Below are 12,500 nucleotides of genomic sequence, written 5' to 3'. Positions count from 1 at the left end.
TTTCTCGTGTTCGTCAAGTTTGTCGTGTTTGTCAAGTTTGTCAAGTTTGTCAAGTTTGTCGTGTTTGTCGTGTTTGTCAAGTTTGTCGTGTTTGTCAAGTTTGTCGTGTTTGTCAAGTTTGTCTTGTTTGTCAAGTTTGTCAAGTTTGTCGTGTTTGTCAAGTTTGTCGTGTTTGTCGTGTTTGTCAAGTTTGTCAAGTTTGTCAAGTTTGTCAAGTTTGTCGTGTTTGTCGTGTTTGTCAAGTTTGTCAAGTTTGTCAAGTTTGTCGTGTTTGTCAAGTTTGTCAAGTTTGTCGTGTTTGTCAAGTTTGTCGTGTTTGTCAAGTTTGTCGTGTTTGTCAAGTTTGTCAAGTTTGTCAAGTTTGTCAAGTTTGTCAAGTTTGTCGTGTTTGTCGTGTTTGTCAAGTTTGTCAAGTTTGTCAAGTTTGTCGTGTTTGTCAAGTTTGTCAAGTTTGTCGTGTTTGTCAAGTTTGTCGTGTTTGTCAAGTTTGTCGTGTTTGTCAAGTTTGTCGTGTTTGTCAAGTTTGTCGTGTTTGTCAAGTTTGTCAAGTTTGTCAAGTTTGTCGTGTTTGTCAAGTTTGGCATGTTTGTCGTGTTTGTCAAGTTTGTCGTGTTTGTCAAGTTTGTCGTGTTTGTCAAGTTTGTCAAGTTTGTCGTGTTTGTCAAGTTTGTCAAGTTTGTCGTGTTTGTCAAGTTTGTCAAGTTTGTCAAGTTTGTCGTGTTTGTCAAGTTTGTCAAGTTTGTCAAGTTTGTCAAGTTTGTCGTGTTTGTAAAGTTTGTCGTGTTTGTCACGTTTGTCAAGTTTGTCGTGTTTGTCAAGTTTGTCAAGTTTGTCAAGTTTGTCAAGTTTGTCGTGTTTGTCAAGTTTGTCGTGTTTGTCGTGTTTGTCAAGTTTGTCAAGTTTGTCGTGTTTGTCAAGTTTGTCAAGTTTGTCGTGTTTGTCAAGTTTGTCAAGTTTGTCAAGTTTGTCGTGTTTGTCAAGTTTGTCGTGTTTGTCAAGTTTGTCAAGTTTGTCGTGTTTGTCAAGTTTGTCAAGTTTGTCAAGTTTGTCGTGTTTGTAAAGTTTGTCGTGTTTGTCAAGTTTGTCAAGTTTGTCGTGTTTGTCAAGTTTGTCAAGTTTGTCAAGTTTGTCGTGTTTGTCAAGTTTGTCGTGTTTGTCGTGTTTGTCAAGTTTGTCAAGTTTGTCGTGTTTGTCAAGTTTGTCAAGTTTGTCGTGTTTGTCAAGTTTGTCAAGTTTGTCAAGTTTGTCAAGTTTGTCGTGTTTGTCAAGTTTGTCGTGTTTGTCAAGTTTGTCAAGTTTGTCGTGTTTGTCATGTTTGTCAAGTTTGTCGTGTTTGTCAAGTTTGTCGTGTTTTAAGTTTGTCAAGTTTGTCAAGTTTGTCGTGTTTGTCAAGTTTGTCGTGTTTGTCAAGTTTGTCGTGTTTGTCAAGTTTGTCAAGTTTGTCAAGTTTGTCGTGTTTGTCGTGTTTGTCAAGTTTGTCAAGTTTGTCAAGTTTGTCAAGTTTGTCAAGTTTGTCGTGTTTGTCGTGTTTGTCAAAATTGTCGTGTTTGTCAAGTTTGTCGTGTTTGTCGTGTTTGTCAAGTTTGTCAAGTTTGTCAAGTTTGTCAAGTTTGTCAAGTTTGTCATGTTTGTCAAGTTTGTCGTGTTTGTCAAGTTTGTCAAGTTTGTCAAGTTTGTCGTGTTTGTCGTGTTTGTCAAGTTTGTCAAGTTTGTCAAGTTTGTCAAGTTTGTCGTGTTTGTCAAGTTTGTCAAGTTTGTCGTGTTTGTCAAGTTTGTCGTGTTTATCAAGTTTGTCAAGTTTGTCGTGTTTGTCAAGTTTGTCGTGTTTGTCGTGTTTGTCGTGTTTGTCAAGTTTGTCAAGTTTGTCGTGTTTGTCAAGTTTGTTGTGTTTGTCAAGTTTGTCGTGTTTGTCAAGTTTGTCAAGTTTGTCAAGTTTGTCAAGTTTGTCGTGTTTGTCAAGTTTGTCGTGTTTGTCAAGTTTGTCGTGTTTTTCAAGTTTGTCAAGTTTGTCGTGTTTGTCAAGTTTGTTGTGTTTGTCAAGTTTGTCGTGTTGGTCAAGTTTGTTGTGTTTGTCATGTTTGTCAAGTTTGTCGTGTTTGTCAAGTTTGTCGTGTTTGTCAAGTTTGTCATGTTTGTCATGTTTATCATGTTTGTCAAGTTTGTCATGTTTGTCAAGTTTGTCAAGTTTGTCGTGTTTTTCAAGTTTGTCAAGTTTGTCGTGTTTTTCAAGTTTGTCAAGTTTCTCGTGTTTGTCAAGTTTGTTGTGTTTGTCGTGTTTGTCAAGTTTGTTGTGTTTGTCAAGTTGGTCAAGTTTGTCGTGTTTGTCAAGTTTGTCGTGTTTGTCAAGTTTGTCGTGTTTGTCGTGTTTGTCATGTTTGTCAAGTTTGTCGTGTTTGTCAAGTTTGTCGTGTTTATCAAGTTTGTCGTGTTTGTCAAGTTTGTCGTGTTTGTCAATTTCGTCAAGTTTGTCGTGTTTGTCAAGTTTGTCGTGTTTGTCACGTTTGTCGTGTTTGTCAAGTTTGTCGTGTTTGTCGTGTTTGTCAAGTTTGTCGTGTTTGTCAAGTTTGTCGTGTTTGTCAAGTTTGTCGTGTTTGTCGTGTTTGTCAAGTTTGTCGTGTTTGTCAAGTTTGTCGTGTTTGTCAAGTTTGTCGTGTTTGTCGTGTTTGTCAAGTTTGTCGTGTTTGTCTTGTTTGTCGTGTTTGTCTTGTTTGTCGTGTTTGTCAAGTTTGTCGTGTTTGTCAAGTTTGTCGTGTTTGTCCTGTTTGTCGTGTTTGTCAAGTTTGTCGTGTTTGTCAAGTTTGTCGTGTTTGTCAAGTTTGTCGTGTTTGTCGTGTTTGTCAAGTTTGTCGTGTTTGTCAAGTTTGTCGTGTTTGTCAAGTTTCTCGTGTTTGTCAAGTTTGTCGTGTTTGTCAAGTTTGTCAAGTTTGTCGTGTTTGTCAAGTTTGTCGTGTTTGTCAAGTTTGTCGTGTTTGTCAAGTTTGTCAAGTTTGTCGTGTTTGTCAAGTTTGTCGTGTGTGTCAAGTTTGTCAAGTTTGTCGTGTTTGTCAAGTTTGTCGTGTTTGTCAAGTTTGTCGTGTGTGTCTTGTTTGTCAAGTTTGTCAAGTTTGTCAAGTTTGTCGTGTTTGTCAAATTTGTCAAGTTTGTCGTGTTTGTCAAGTTTGTCGTGTTTGTCAAGTTTGTCGTGTTTGTCAAGTTTGTCGTGTTTGTCAAGTTTGTCAAGTTTGTCGTGTTCATCAAGTTTGTCGTGTTTGTCAAGTTTGTCGTGTTTGTCAAGTTTGTTGTGTTTGTCAAGTTTGTCGTGTTTGTCAAGTTTGTCGTGTTTGTCAAGTTTGTCGTGTTTGTCAAGTTTGTCGTGTTTGTCAAGTTTGTCGTGTTTGTCAAGTTTGTCGTGTTTGTCAAGTTTGTCGTGTTTGTCAAGTTTGTCAAGTTTGTCGTGTTTGTCAAGTTTGTCGTGTTTGTCAAGTTTGTCAAGTTTGTCGTGTTTGTAAAGTTTGTCGTGTTTGTCAAGTTTGTTGTGTTTGTCAAGTTTGTTGTGTTTGTCAAGTTTGTCGTGTTTGTCAAGTTTGTCGTGTTTGTCAAGTTTGTCGTGTTTGTCAAGTTTGTGAAGTTTGTTGTTTGTCAAGTTTGTCAAGTTTGTCAAGTTTGTCGTATTTGTCAAGTTTGTCAAGTTTGTCAAGTTTGTCGTGTTTGTCATGTTTGTTGTGTTTGTCGTGTTTGTCAAGTTTGTCGTGTTTGTCAAGTTTGTCGTGTTTGTCATGTTTGTTGTGTTTGTCGTGTTTGTCAAGTTTGTCGTGTTTGTCTTGTTTGTCAAGTTTGTCAAGTTTGTCGTGTTTGTCAAGTTTGTCGTGTGTGTCTTGTTTGTCAAGTTTGTCAAGTTTGTCAAGTTTGTCGTGTTTGTCATGTTTGTTGTGTTTGTCGTGTTTGTCAAGTTTGTCGTGTTTGTCGTGTTTGTCAAGTTTGTCAAGTTTGTCGTGTTTGTCAAGTTTGTCGTGTTTGTCAAGTTTGTCGTGTGTGTCTTGTTTGTCAAGTTTGTTAAGTTTGTCGTGTTTATCATGTTTGTCGTGTTACATATTTATAATGTTTTTTCATGCTTGTCTATCTGTCCCAAAATAGACTATTGTAAAAGCATATATATGAATATGTGATAGTGATATAGACAATTCCGTGTGTTAGAATAGAGGCTCGTGGCGTCTCTAGTGATAGTTCCTTGTGTTAGAATAGAGGCTCGTGGGGTCTCTAGTGATAGTTCCGTGTGTTAGAATAGAGGCCCGTGGCGTCTCTAGTAATAGTTCCGTGTGTTAGAATAGAGGCTCGTGGCGTCTCTAGTGATAGTTCCGTGTGTTAGAATAGAGACTCGTGGCGTCTCTAGTAATAGTTCCGTGTGTTAGAATAGAGGCTCGTGGCGTCTCTAGTGATAGTTCCTTGTGTTAGAATAGAGGCTCGTGGGGTCTCTAGTGATAGTTCCGTGTGTTAGAATAGAGGCTCGTGGCGTCTCTAGTAATAGTTCCGTGTGTTAGAATAGAGGCTCGTGGCGTCTCTAGTGATAGTTCCGTGTGTTAGAATAGAGGCTCGTGGCGTCTCTAGTGATAGTTCCTTGTGTTAGAATAGAGGCTCGTGGCGTCTCTAGTGATAGTTCCGTGTGTTAGAATAGAGGCTCGTGGCGTCTCTAGTGATAGTTCCGTGTGTTAGAATAGAGGCTCGTGGCGTCTCTAGTGATTGTTCCGTGTGTTAGAATAGAGGCTCGTGGCGTCTCTAGTGATAGTTCCGTGTGTTAGAATAAAGGCTCGTGGCGTCTCTTGTGATAGTTCCTTGTGTTAGAATAGAGGCTCATGGCGTCTCTAGTGATAGTTCTGTGTGTTAGAATAGGTCATGATCTCTGTAGAGATAGTTCCGTGTCTTAAAATAAAGGCTCGTGGGGTCTCTAGTGATAGTTACGTGCGTTAGAATAGAGGCTCGTGGCGTCTCTAGTGATAGTTCCGTGTGTTAGAATAGAGGCGAGGAAGTGTGGCAGGTATAGAGAGAAGCGAGGATGTGGTCAGTCGGTGGTGGTGTCGCCCCCACCCTGGCTACTTTCTCCAGCCTACTCCACTTTAACAAGGCACTTCCCGTTTCCCCCTCCCCCCCCCCATAACCAGCCCCTGACCACTCCTCAACCCCATCCACCCATAACCTCATTCACGCACAACCCCTATCCTCCTTCAACTCCCCATCCTTCCGAAAGGCCATTCACCCACAAATCCCATTCTCTTACCGTCCAAGTGGTTGGGCACCATTCCTTCTCCCCGTTCCATCCCAAATCCTTATCATGACCCCTTCCAAATGGTGTATAATGTCTTGGCACTTTCTTCTGATAGTTTTTTCTCTCTCCCATGCACCTTAAGCCCATCGAGCGCCGTCCCTCCCATGCACTCACACTCCTCATCCTCCAGAGATCCCATCACAATAGTTGTACTCTTCAAGTCACTTGTGTTGTCCCGTCTTGAGTACTGCTCAGTACTCTCTTCCCCCTTCAGAGCAGGAGAGATTGCTGAAATAGAGGGAATACAAAGAATATATACGGCGCGCATAGACGAGATAAAGCATCTAAATTATTGGGATCGTCTCAAAGCTCTCCAAATGTACTCACTAGAAAGGAGACGGGAGAGATATCAAATAATATACACCTGGAAAATACTGGAGGGTCAGGTCCCAAATCTACACAGTAAAATAACAACGTACTGGAGTGAACGATATGGAAGAAAATGCAGAATAGAACCAGTGAAGAGCAGAGGTGCCATAGGCACAATCAGAGAACACTGTATGAACATCAGAGGTCCCCTACCATAGCGAGCATCAGAAATATTACAGGAACAACCGTGGACATCTTCAAGAGGAAACTAGATTGTTTCCTTAAAGGAGTGCTGGACCAACCGGGCTGTGGTGGGTATGTGGGCCTGCGAGCCGCTCCAAGCAACAGCCTGGTGGACCAAACTCCCACAAGTCAAGCCTGGCCTCGGGCCGGGCTTGGGGAGTAGAAAAACTCCCAGAACCCCATCAACCAGGTATCCTCTAGCAGCACCTTCGCCGCCCTCAGTGACCTGCTCCATATCATCCAGACACCAACATCCTCGGCCCGTGAGCAATGACTTCCCATTGCTCATAGGGGAGGGGGCAGGGGAAGAGAGAGAGAGAGAGAGAGAGAGAGAGAGAGAGAGAGAGAGAGAGAGAGAGAGAGAGAGAGAGAGAGAGAGAGAGAGAGAGAGAGAGAGAGAGAAAGAGACAGAGACAGAGACAGAGACAGACAGAGAGAGAGAGAGAGAGAGAGAGAGAGAGAGAGAGAGAGAGAGAGAGAGAGAGAGAGAGAGAGAGAGAGAGAGAGAGAGAGAGTGTGAGTGAGTGAGACAGAGTGCCGGGTGGGGAGAGAGAGTGAGTTGAGTTTGAGGGTAGGTAATAGAGGGGTCCTTAATAAAGTAATTCACACAGACTGCTTGCAAGCAGGAGTGGGGCCGCGCCTTAAGGTGGGTGGTCGACACGCAGCCTCGGTGTTGTGTCGGCGCGGGAGATTCCTGAACCCACTGCTAATTCCTTCAGCACACTGGCCGCCCAACTCTTTATCCGGCCTTACATCCTCTTGTCCGGTTCTCACCATTGTCTAAGGTATTGACTTTATGAATTATAAAAAAAAGGATTATCTTGTTATTTTCTTGGCTGGCATCTTTGTGAGCTACACAAGACTGTTATGTTTCGTATGAGGGTGATTTGCGTAATGAGTATCTTGCAGGCTCATCTGTTTGATGGTTTTCAAACTTCTGATCTGCGCAGTTTAAGGGTTTATCGAGAACCTGGGGCCAGATTCACGAAAGCACTTACGCAAGCACTTACGAACGTGTACATCTTTCCTCAGTCTTTGACGGCTTTGGTTACATTTATTAAACAGTTTACAAGCATGAAAACTTCCCATTCAACTGTTGTTATTGTTATAAACAGCCTCCTGGTGCTTCGGAGCTTATTAACTGTTTAATAATTGAAAACAAACCCACCAAAGATTGAGAAAAGATGAACAGATTCGTAAGTGCTTGCGTAAGTGCTTTCGTATTGGCCCCTGGACTCTTCGGGGTTTCTCCTAAAAATCTTCCCGGCTTGGTGCCTTGTTTTGATAATTACTTACTTACATCTCCTAAACACTGAGTACGTTAAACGCCTGTGCAGAATATGTACAAAACGCTCAGCAAAGTGCGCTGCTGTGTGCTGCACTGTGGTGCAGAACATGTGGAGAAAAACGGCCGCGAACATATACCTAGCCTTGGAAACGGCCTGATTAAATGCATATTTATGTGCTATGTTAAACCTTTAATTTTTTTTTTTTTTTTAAAGGTATCTTAGGTGTAGTTAGATAAGGGTGGTGCGTTTTGGCACGACGCGGAACCTTTAGTTCGCTACAGCTCGTGTGTCTACATCTTTGAACTATTGGCAGGACATGTTATACGCACTTTCCTCAGCATATGCGATCTTCACTCCACACGATGTTCCCTGGGTTTGATCTTCACTATGCACCATCTTCGCTACACTCCTAAGGGGGGCCTCGTAGCCTGCTGGATAACGCACAGGACTCATAATTCTGTGGCGCGGGTTCGATTCCCGCACGAGGCAGAAACAAATGGGCAAAGTTTCTTTCACCCTAAGTGCCCCTGTTACCTAGCAGTAAATAGGTACCTGGGAGTTAGTCAGCTGTCACGGGCTGCTTCCTGGGGTGTGTGTGTGTGGTGTGGAAAAAAAAAAAAAAAAGAAAAAAAAAAAGTAGTTAGTAAACAGTTGATTGACAGTTGAGAGGCGGGCCGAAAGAGCAAAGCTCAACCCCCGCAAAAACACAACTAGTAAACACTCCTGGGGAACGGCCCACACTACACGCGATCTTCACCATGGCGACTACCACGTAAATATCGTCGTGGACAGTGACACCATCTTCACTATACACACGATCCTAGCCCCCACCCCCCTCACACCGTCTTCACTATACACACGATCCTAGCCCCCCCCCCCCTCACACCATCTTCACTATACACACGATCTTAGCCCTCTCTATAGAGGTTCTTCTGGATGTCTGTCTATAGAGGCTCTTAATTCTGGTGTCTGTGTATAGAGGCTCTTCTGGTGTCTGTCTATTGAGGCTCTTCTGGGTGTCTGTCTATAGAGGCTCTACTGGTGTCTGTCTAGCGGCTCTTCTGGGTATCTGTCTATAGAGGCTCTTCTGGGTGTCTGTCTATAGAGGCTCTTCTGGGTGTCTGTCTATAGAGGCTCTTTTGGGTCTCTGTCTATAGAGGCTCTTCTGGGTGTCTGTCTATAGAGGCTCTTCTGGGTGTCTGTCTATAGAGGCTCTACTGGGTGTCTGTCTATAGAGGCTCTTCTGGTGTCTGTCTATAGAGGCTCTTCTGGGTGTCTGTCTATAGAGGCTCTTCTGGGTGTCTGTCTATAGAGGCTCTTCTGGGTGTCTGTCTATAGAGGCTCTTCTGGGTGTCTGTCTATAGAGGCTCTTCTGGGTGTCTGTCTATAGAGGCTCTTCCGGGTGTCTGTCTATTGAGGCTCTTTTGGGTGTCTGTCTATAGAGGCTCTTCTGGTGTCTGTCTATAAAGGCTCTTCTGGGTGTCTGTCTATAGAGGCTCTTCTGGGTGTCTGTCTATAGAGGCTCTTCTGGGTGTCTGTCTATAGAGGCTCTTTTGGGTCTCTGTCTATAGAGGCTCTTTTGGGTGTCTGTCTATAGAGACTCTTCTGGGTGTCTGTCTATAGAGGCTCTTCTGGGTGTCTGTCTATAGAGGCTCTTTTGGGTCTCTGTCTATAGAGGCTCTTCTGGTGTCTGTCTATAAAGGCTCTTCTGGGTGTCTGTATATAGAGGCTCTTCTGGGTGTCTGTCTATAGAGGCTCTTCTGGGTGTCTGTCTATAGAGGCTCTTCTGGGTGTCTGTCTTTAGAGGCTCTTCTGGGTGTCTGTCTATAGAGGCTCTTCTGGGTGTCTGTCTATAGAGGCTCTTCTGGTGTCTGTCTATAGAGGCTCTTCTGGGTGTCTGTCTATAGAGGCTCTTTTGGGTCTCTGTCTATAGAGGCTCTTTTGGGTGTCTGTCTATAGAGACTCTTCTGGGTGTCTGTCTATAGAGGCTCTTCTGGGTGTCTGTCTATAGAGGCTCTTTTGGGTCTCTGTCTATAGAGGCTCTTCTGGTGTCTGTCTATAAATGCTCTTCTGGGTGTCTGTCTATAGAGGCTCTTCTGGGTGTCTGTCTATAGAGGCTCTTCTGGTGTCTGTCTATAGAGGCTCTTCTGGGTGTCTGTCTATAGAGGCTCTACTGGGTGTCTGTCTATAGAGACTCTTCTGGGTGTCTGTCTATAGAGGCTCTACTGGGTGTCTGTCTATAGAGACTCTTCTGGGTGTCTGTCTATAGAGGCTCTACTGGGTGTCTGTCTATAGAGGCTCTACTGGGTGTCTGTCTATAGAGGCTCTACTGGGTGTCTGTGTATAGAGGCTCTTCTGGGTGTCTGTCTATAGAGGCTCTACTGGGTGTCTGTCTATAGAGGCTCTACTGGGTGTCTGTCTATAGAGACTCTTCTGGTGTCTGTCTATAGAGACTCTTCTGGGTGTCTGTCTATAGAGGCTCTTCTGGGTGTCTGTCTATAGAGACTCTTCTGGGTGTCTGTCTATAGAGGCTCTACTGGGTGTCTGTCTATAGAGACTCTTCTGGTGTCTGTCTACAGAGGCTCTACTGGGTGTCTGTCTATAGAGACTCTTCTGGTGTCTGTCTACAGAGGCTCTACTGGGTGTCTGTCTACAGAGGCTCTTCTGGGTATCACATTCACACACAATTTCAATTTACTCAAATATGGAATTTTCCTCTCAAAATATCTCCCTTTTAATAAAACAAAAAATTATTTACCGTCATCATGGAAATTATTTAATGAAAATAAATACTTTTAAGAATTTGATATTTTAATTCTGACATTAATGACCTAATAATATCACTCTGACCTTAAGTGAGTGCAGGACTTATAATGCCAGTGTGAGAAACAATCACTTTAAATCTTAGAAATGCCACTTAAAAAATGCCCCCTAAAAGACCCCCCCCCCCAAAAAAAAAAGGCCTCATTTAAAAATGATAAACCGGTTTCGTCTCATGAGACCAAGAGGACCTGTATGACTATATGAGGGTATGTATATACCTCTGCCCTCTTATTCAGTTCATATACACACCTGGTTCAAACACACACACACACACCTGGTACACACACACACACCTGGTACACACACACACAGCTGGTTCACCCACACATCTGGTTCACACACACACACCTGGTTCACACACACACACCTGGTTCACACACACACACACACACACACACACACACACACACCTGGTTCACACACACACACCTGGTTCACACACACACACACACCTGGTTCACACACACACACACCTGGTTCACACACACACACCTGGTTCACACACACCTGGTTCACACACACACACCTGGTTCACACACACCTGGTTCACACACACACACCTGGTTCACACAGACACCTGGTTCACACACACACACCTGGTTCACACACACACCTGGTTCACACAGACACGTGGTTTACACACACACACCTGGTTCACACACACACACCTGGTTCACACACACACCTGGTTCACACAGACACCTGGTTCACACACACACACACCTGGTTCACACACACACACCTGGTTCACACACACACACCTGGTTCACACAGACACCTGGTTCACACACACACACCTGGGTCACACGCACACACACCTGGTTCACACACACACCTGGTTCACACAGACACACACCTGGTTCACACACACACCTGGTTCACACACACATCTGGTTCACACACACACACCTGGTTCACACACACACACCTGGTTCACACACACAGACACCTGGTTCACACACACACACACCTGGTTCACACACACACACCTGGTACACACACACACACATCTGGTTCACACACACACCTGGTTCACACAGACACGTGGTTCACACACACACACACACCTGGTTCACACACACACACCTGGTTCACACACACACCTGGTTCACACACACACACCTGGTTCACACACACACCTGGTTCACCTGGCCTCCACGACAAGAACCGCACCACTGTACCAATGGGACCGAGTATCCAAGACAGTGTGCACATTACCATTCCACCCTGGACTTCAGGAGTCATTACTGGCGACACAATAACCAACGCGGCGGCCCTGCGTTAGCATGCGGGCGGAAGTTACACCGGTGAAATGCCCCGTGTGCGTCAGACGGGTCGACGTCCCATTATAAACACGCTGGTCGATTCTTGACGTCCGCAAGCGCTTTATTCACACAAATGACGGCATCATGTCGGCATTGTAATCCTCAGCGACCGTTCTGAACGAAGCGTCATCTAGCATAACTCAGTTTACATGTATTCCTCCCCCCAAGGTAAACTAAGGTTACATAGCTTCTCCAAGGTAAACTGGAGTTACACAGGTGGCACTCAGGAACCAAAAAATGTCCTACCATCTGAATAGGTATATATATATAGGCTCACACGCCTATATATATACGTATTGCTCTCGTATACACCTGCGCCGTCCTCTATTGCCCTCGGGGTAATCTTCTCTATAGTGCATCATCGCCGTGATAGCGATGATAAAAAGCTGTGATGATTATATAAAATTACCGTGACGACAATGAACGTGATATGAATAACAATGATGAACAATGACGCTCACAAGGGAGTTGTTTACATGTGTTTGTGTATAAGTGTGTCGTCACTACACACCTCTAAAGGTGCTTGGACAAAGGTACATCGAAGCGGGTCAGTCCAACGTTGGCATTTATGTTGATGTCTTCAGAGGGAAGAGTTTGCAATGAAGAGTAATCAACTAATTGAAAACATTACATTCTACCTGGTCTATATGGTTTGTACCGTCTGTCTGTCTAGACGGAGATATATACTCACCTAGTTGTGCATGCGGGGGTTGAGCTCTGGCTCTTTGGTCCCGCCTCTCTACTGTCAAACATCAGCTGTGATCATGTTACAATACCCGGACAGGTCTGGGATTGCATTACCCACCGAGAGCACTCCTGCTGTCCGGACACCGGACACTTAAGTGTTGAAACACCTTACTGCATTTTTGTCCAGTTATCGCTAGCGACGGTGAGCGCCCGCGCCCGCGCACCTCCAGCTGAATATCGCGCCCCTGGTGGAGGTCACACCACAGACACATCGTCCCCTTTACACCCTATTATGAAAACACTCGCGCAGCATGACAAAGGTCGCTATTAGGTTATAAATAGCCTCATGGCGGATAACGATTCTTATTAATAAGACATTCACGAGTATCCTGGCCGGGGAGGATTTACTGAGTGCCTTAACTGTAGCCTCTGTTTAACGCAACAGTAAAATGTGTACTTGGTTGTAACAACGATTCTTCGCGGCGGGGATCGTATTCCAGGGACCTGCCCGAAACGCTACGCGTA

General features: G+C 44.2%; 1 protein-coding gene across 1 annotated transcript; it reads right to left on the bottom strand.

Annotated features, from left to right (window-relative positions):
* Positions 1–3,593: 3,593 nt before the first annotated feature.
* Positions 3,594–7,536, bottom strand: LOC138357879 (major royal jelly protein 5-like). The gene is made up of 2 exons (XM_069315043.1): positions 7,470–7,536; positions 3,594–4,015 (listed from the first exon to the last, which is right to left on the bottom strand). The coding sequence occupies exons 1-2, from the start codon at positions 7,534–7,536 to the stop codon at positions 3,594–3,596; spliced, it is 489 nt and encodes a 162-aa protein (XP_069171144.1).
* Positions 7,537–12,500: the final 4,964 nt, after the last annotated feature.

The sequence above is a fragment of the Procambarus clarkii genome, chromosome 80 (genome assembly GCF_040958095.1).
Source record: "Procambarus clarkii isolate CNS0578487 chromosome 80, FALCON_Pclarkii_2.0, whole genome shotgun sequence".
Taxonomy (NCBI): Eukaryota; Metazoa; Arthropoda; class Malacostraca; order Decapoda; family Cambaridae; genus Procambarus; species Procambarus clarkii.
This window is presented reverse-complemented; position numbering and strand designations above follow the sequence as displayed.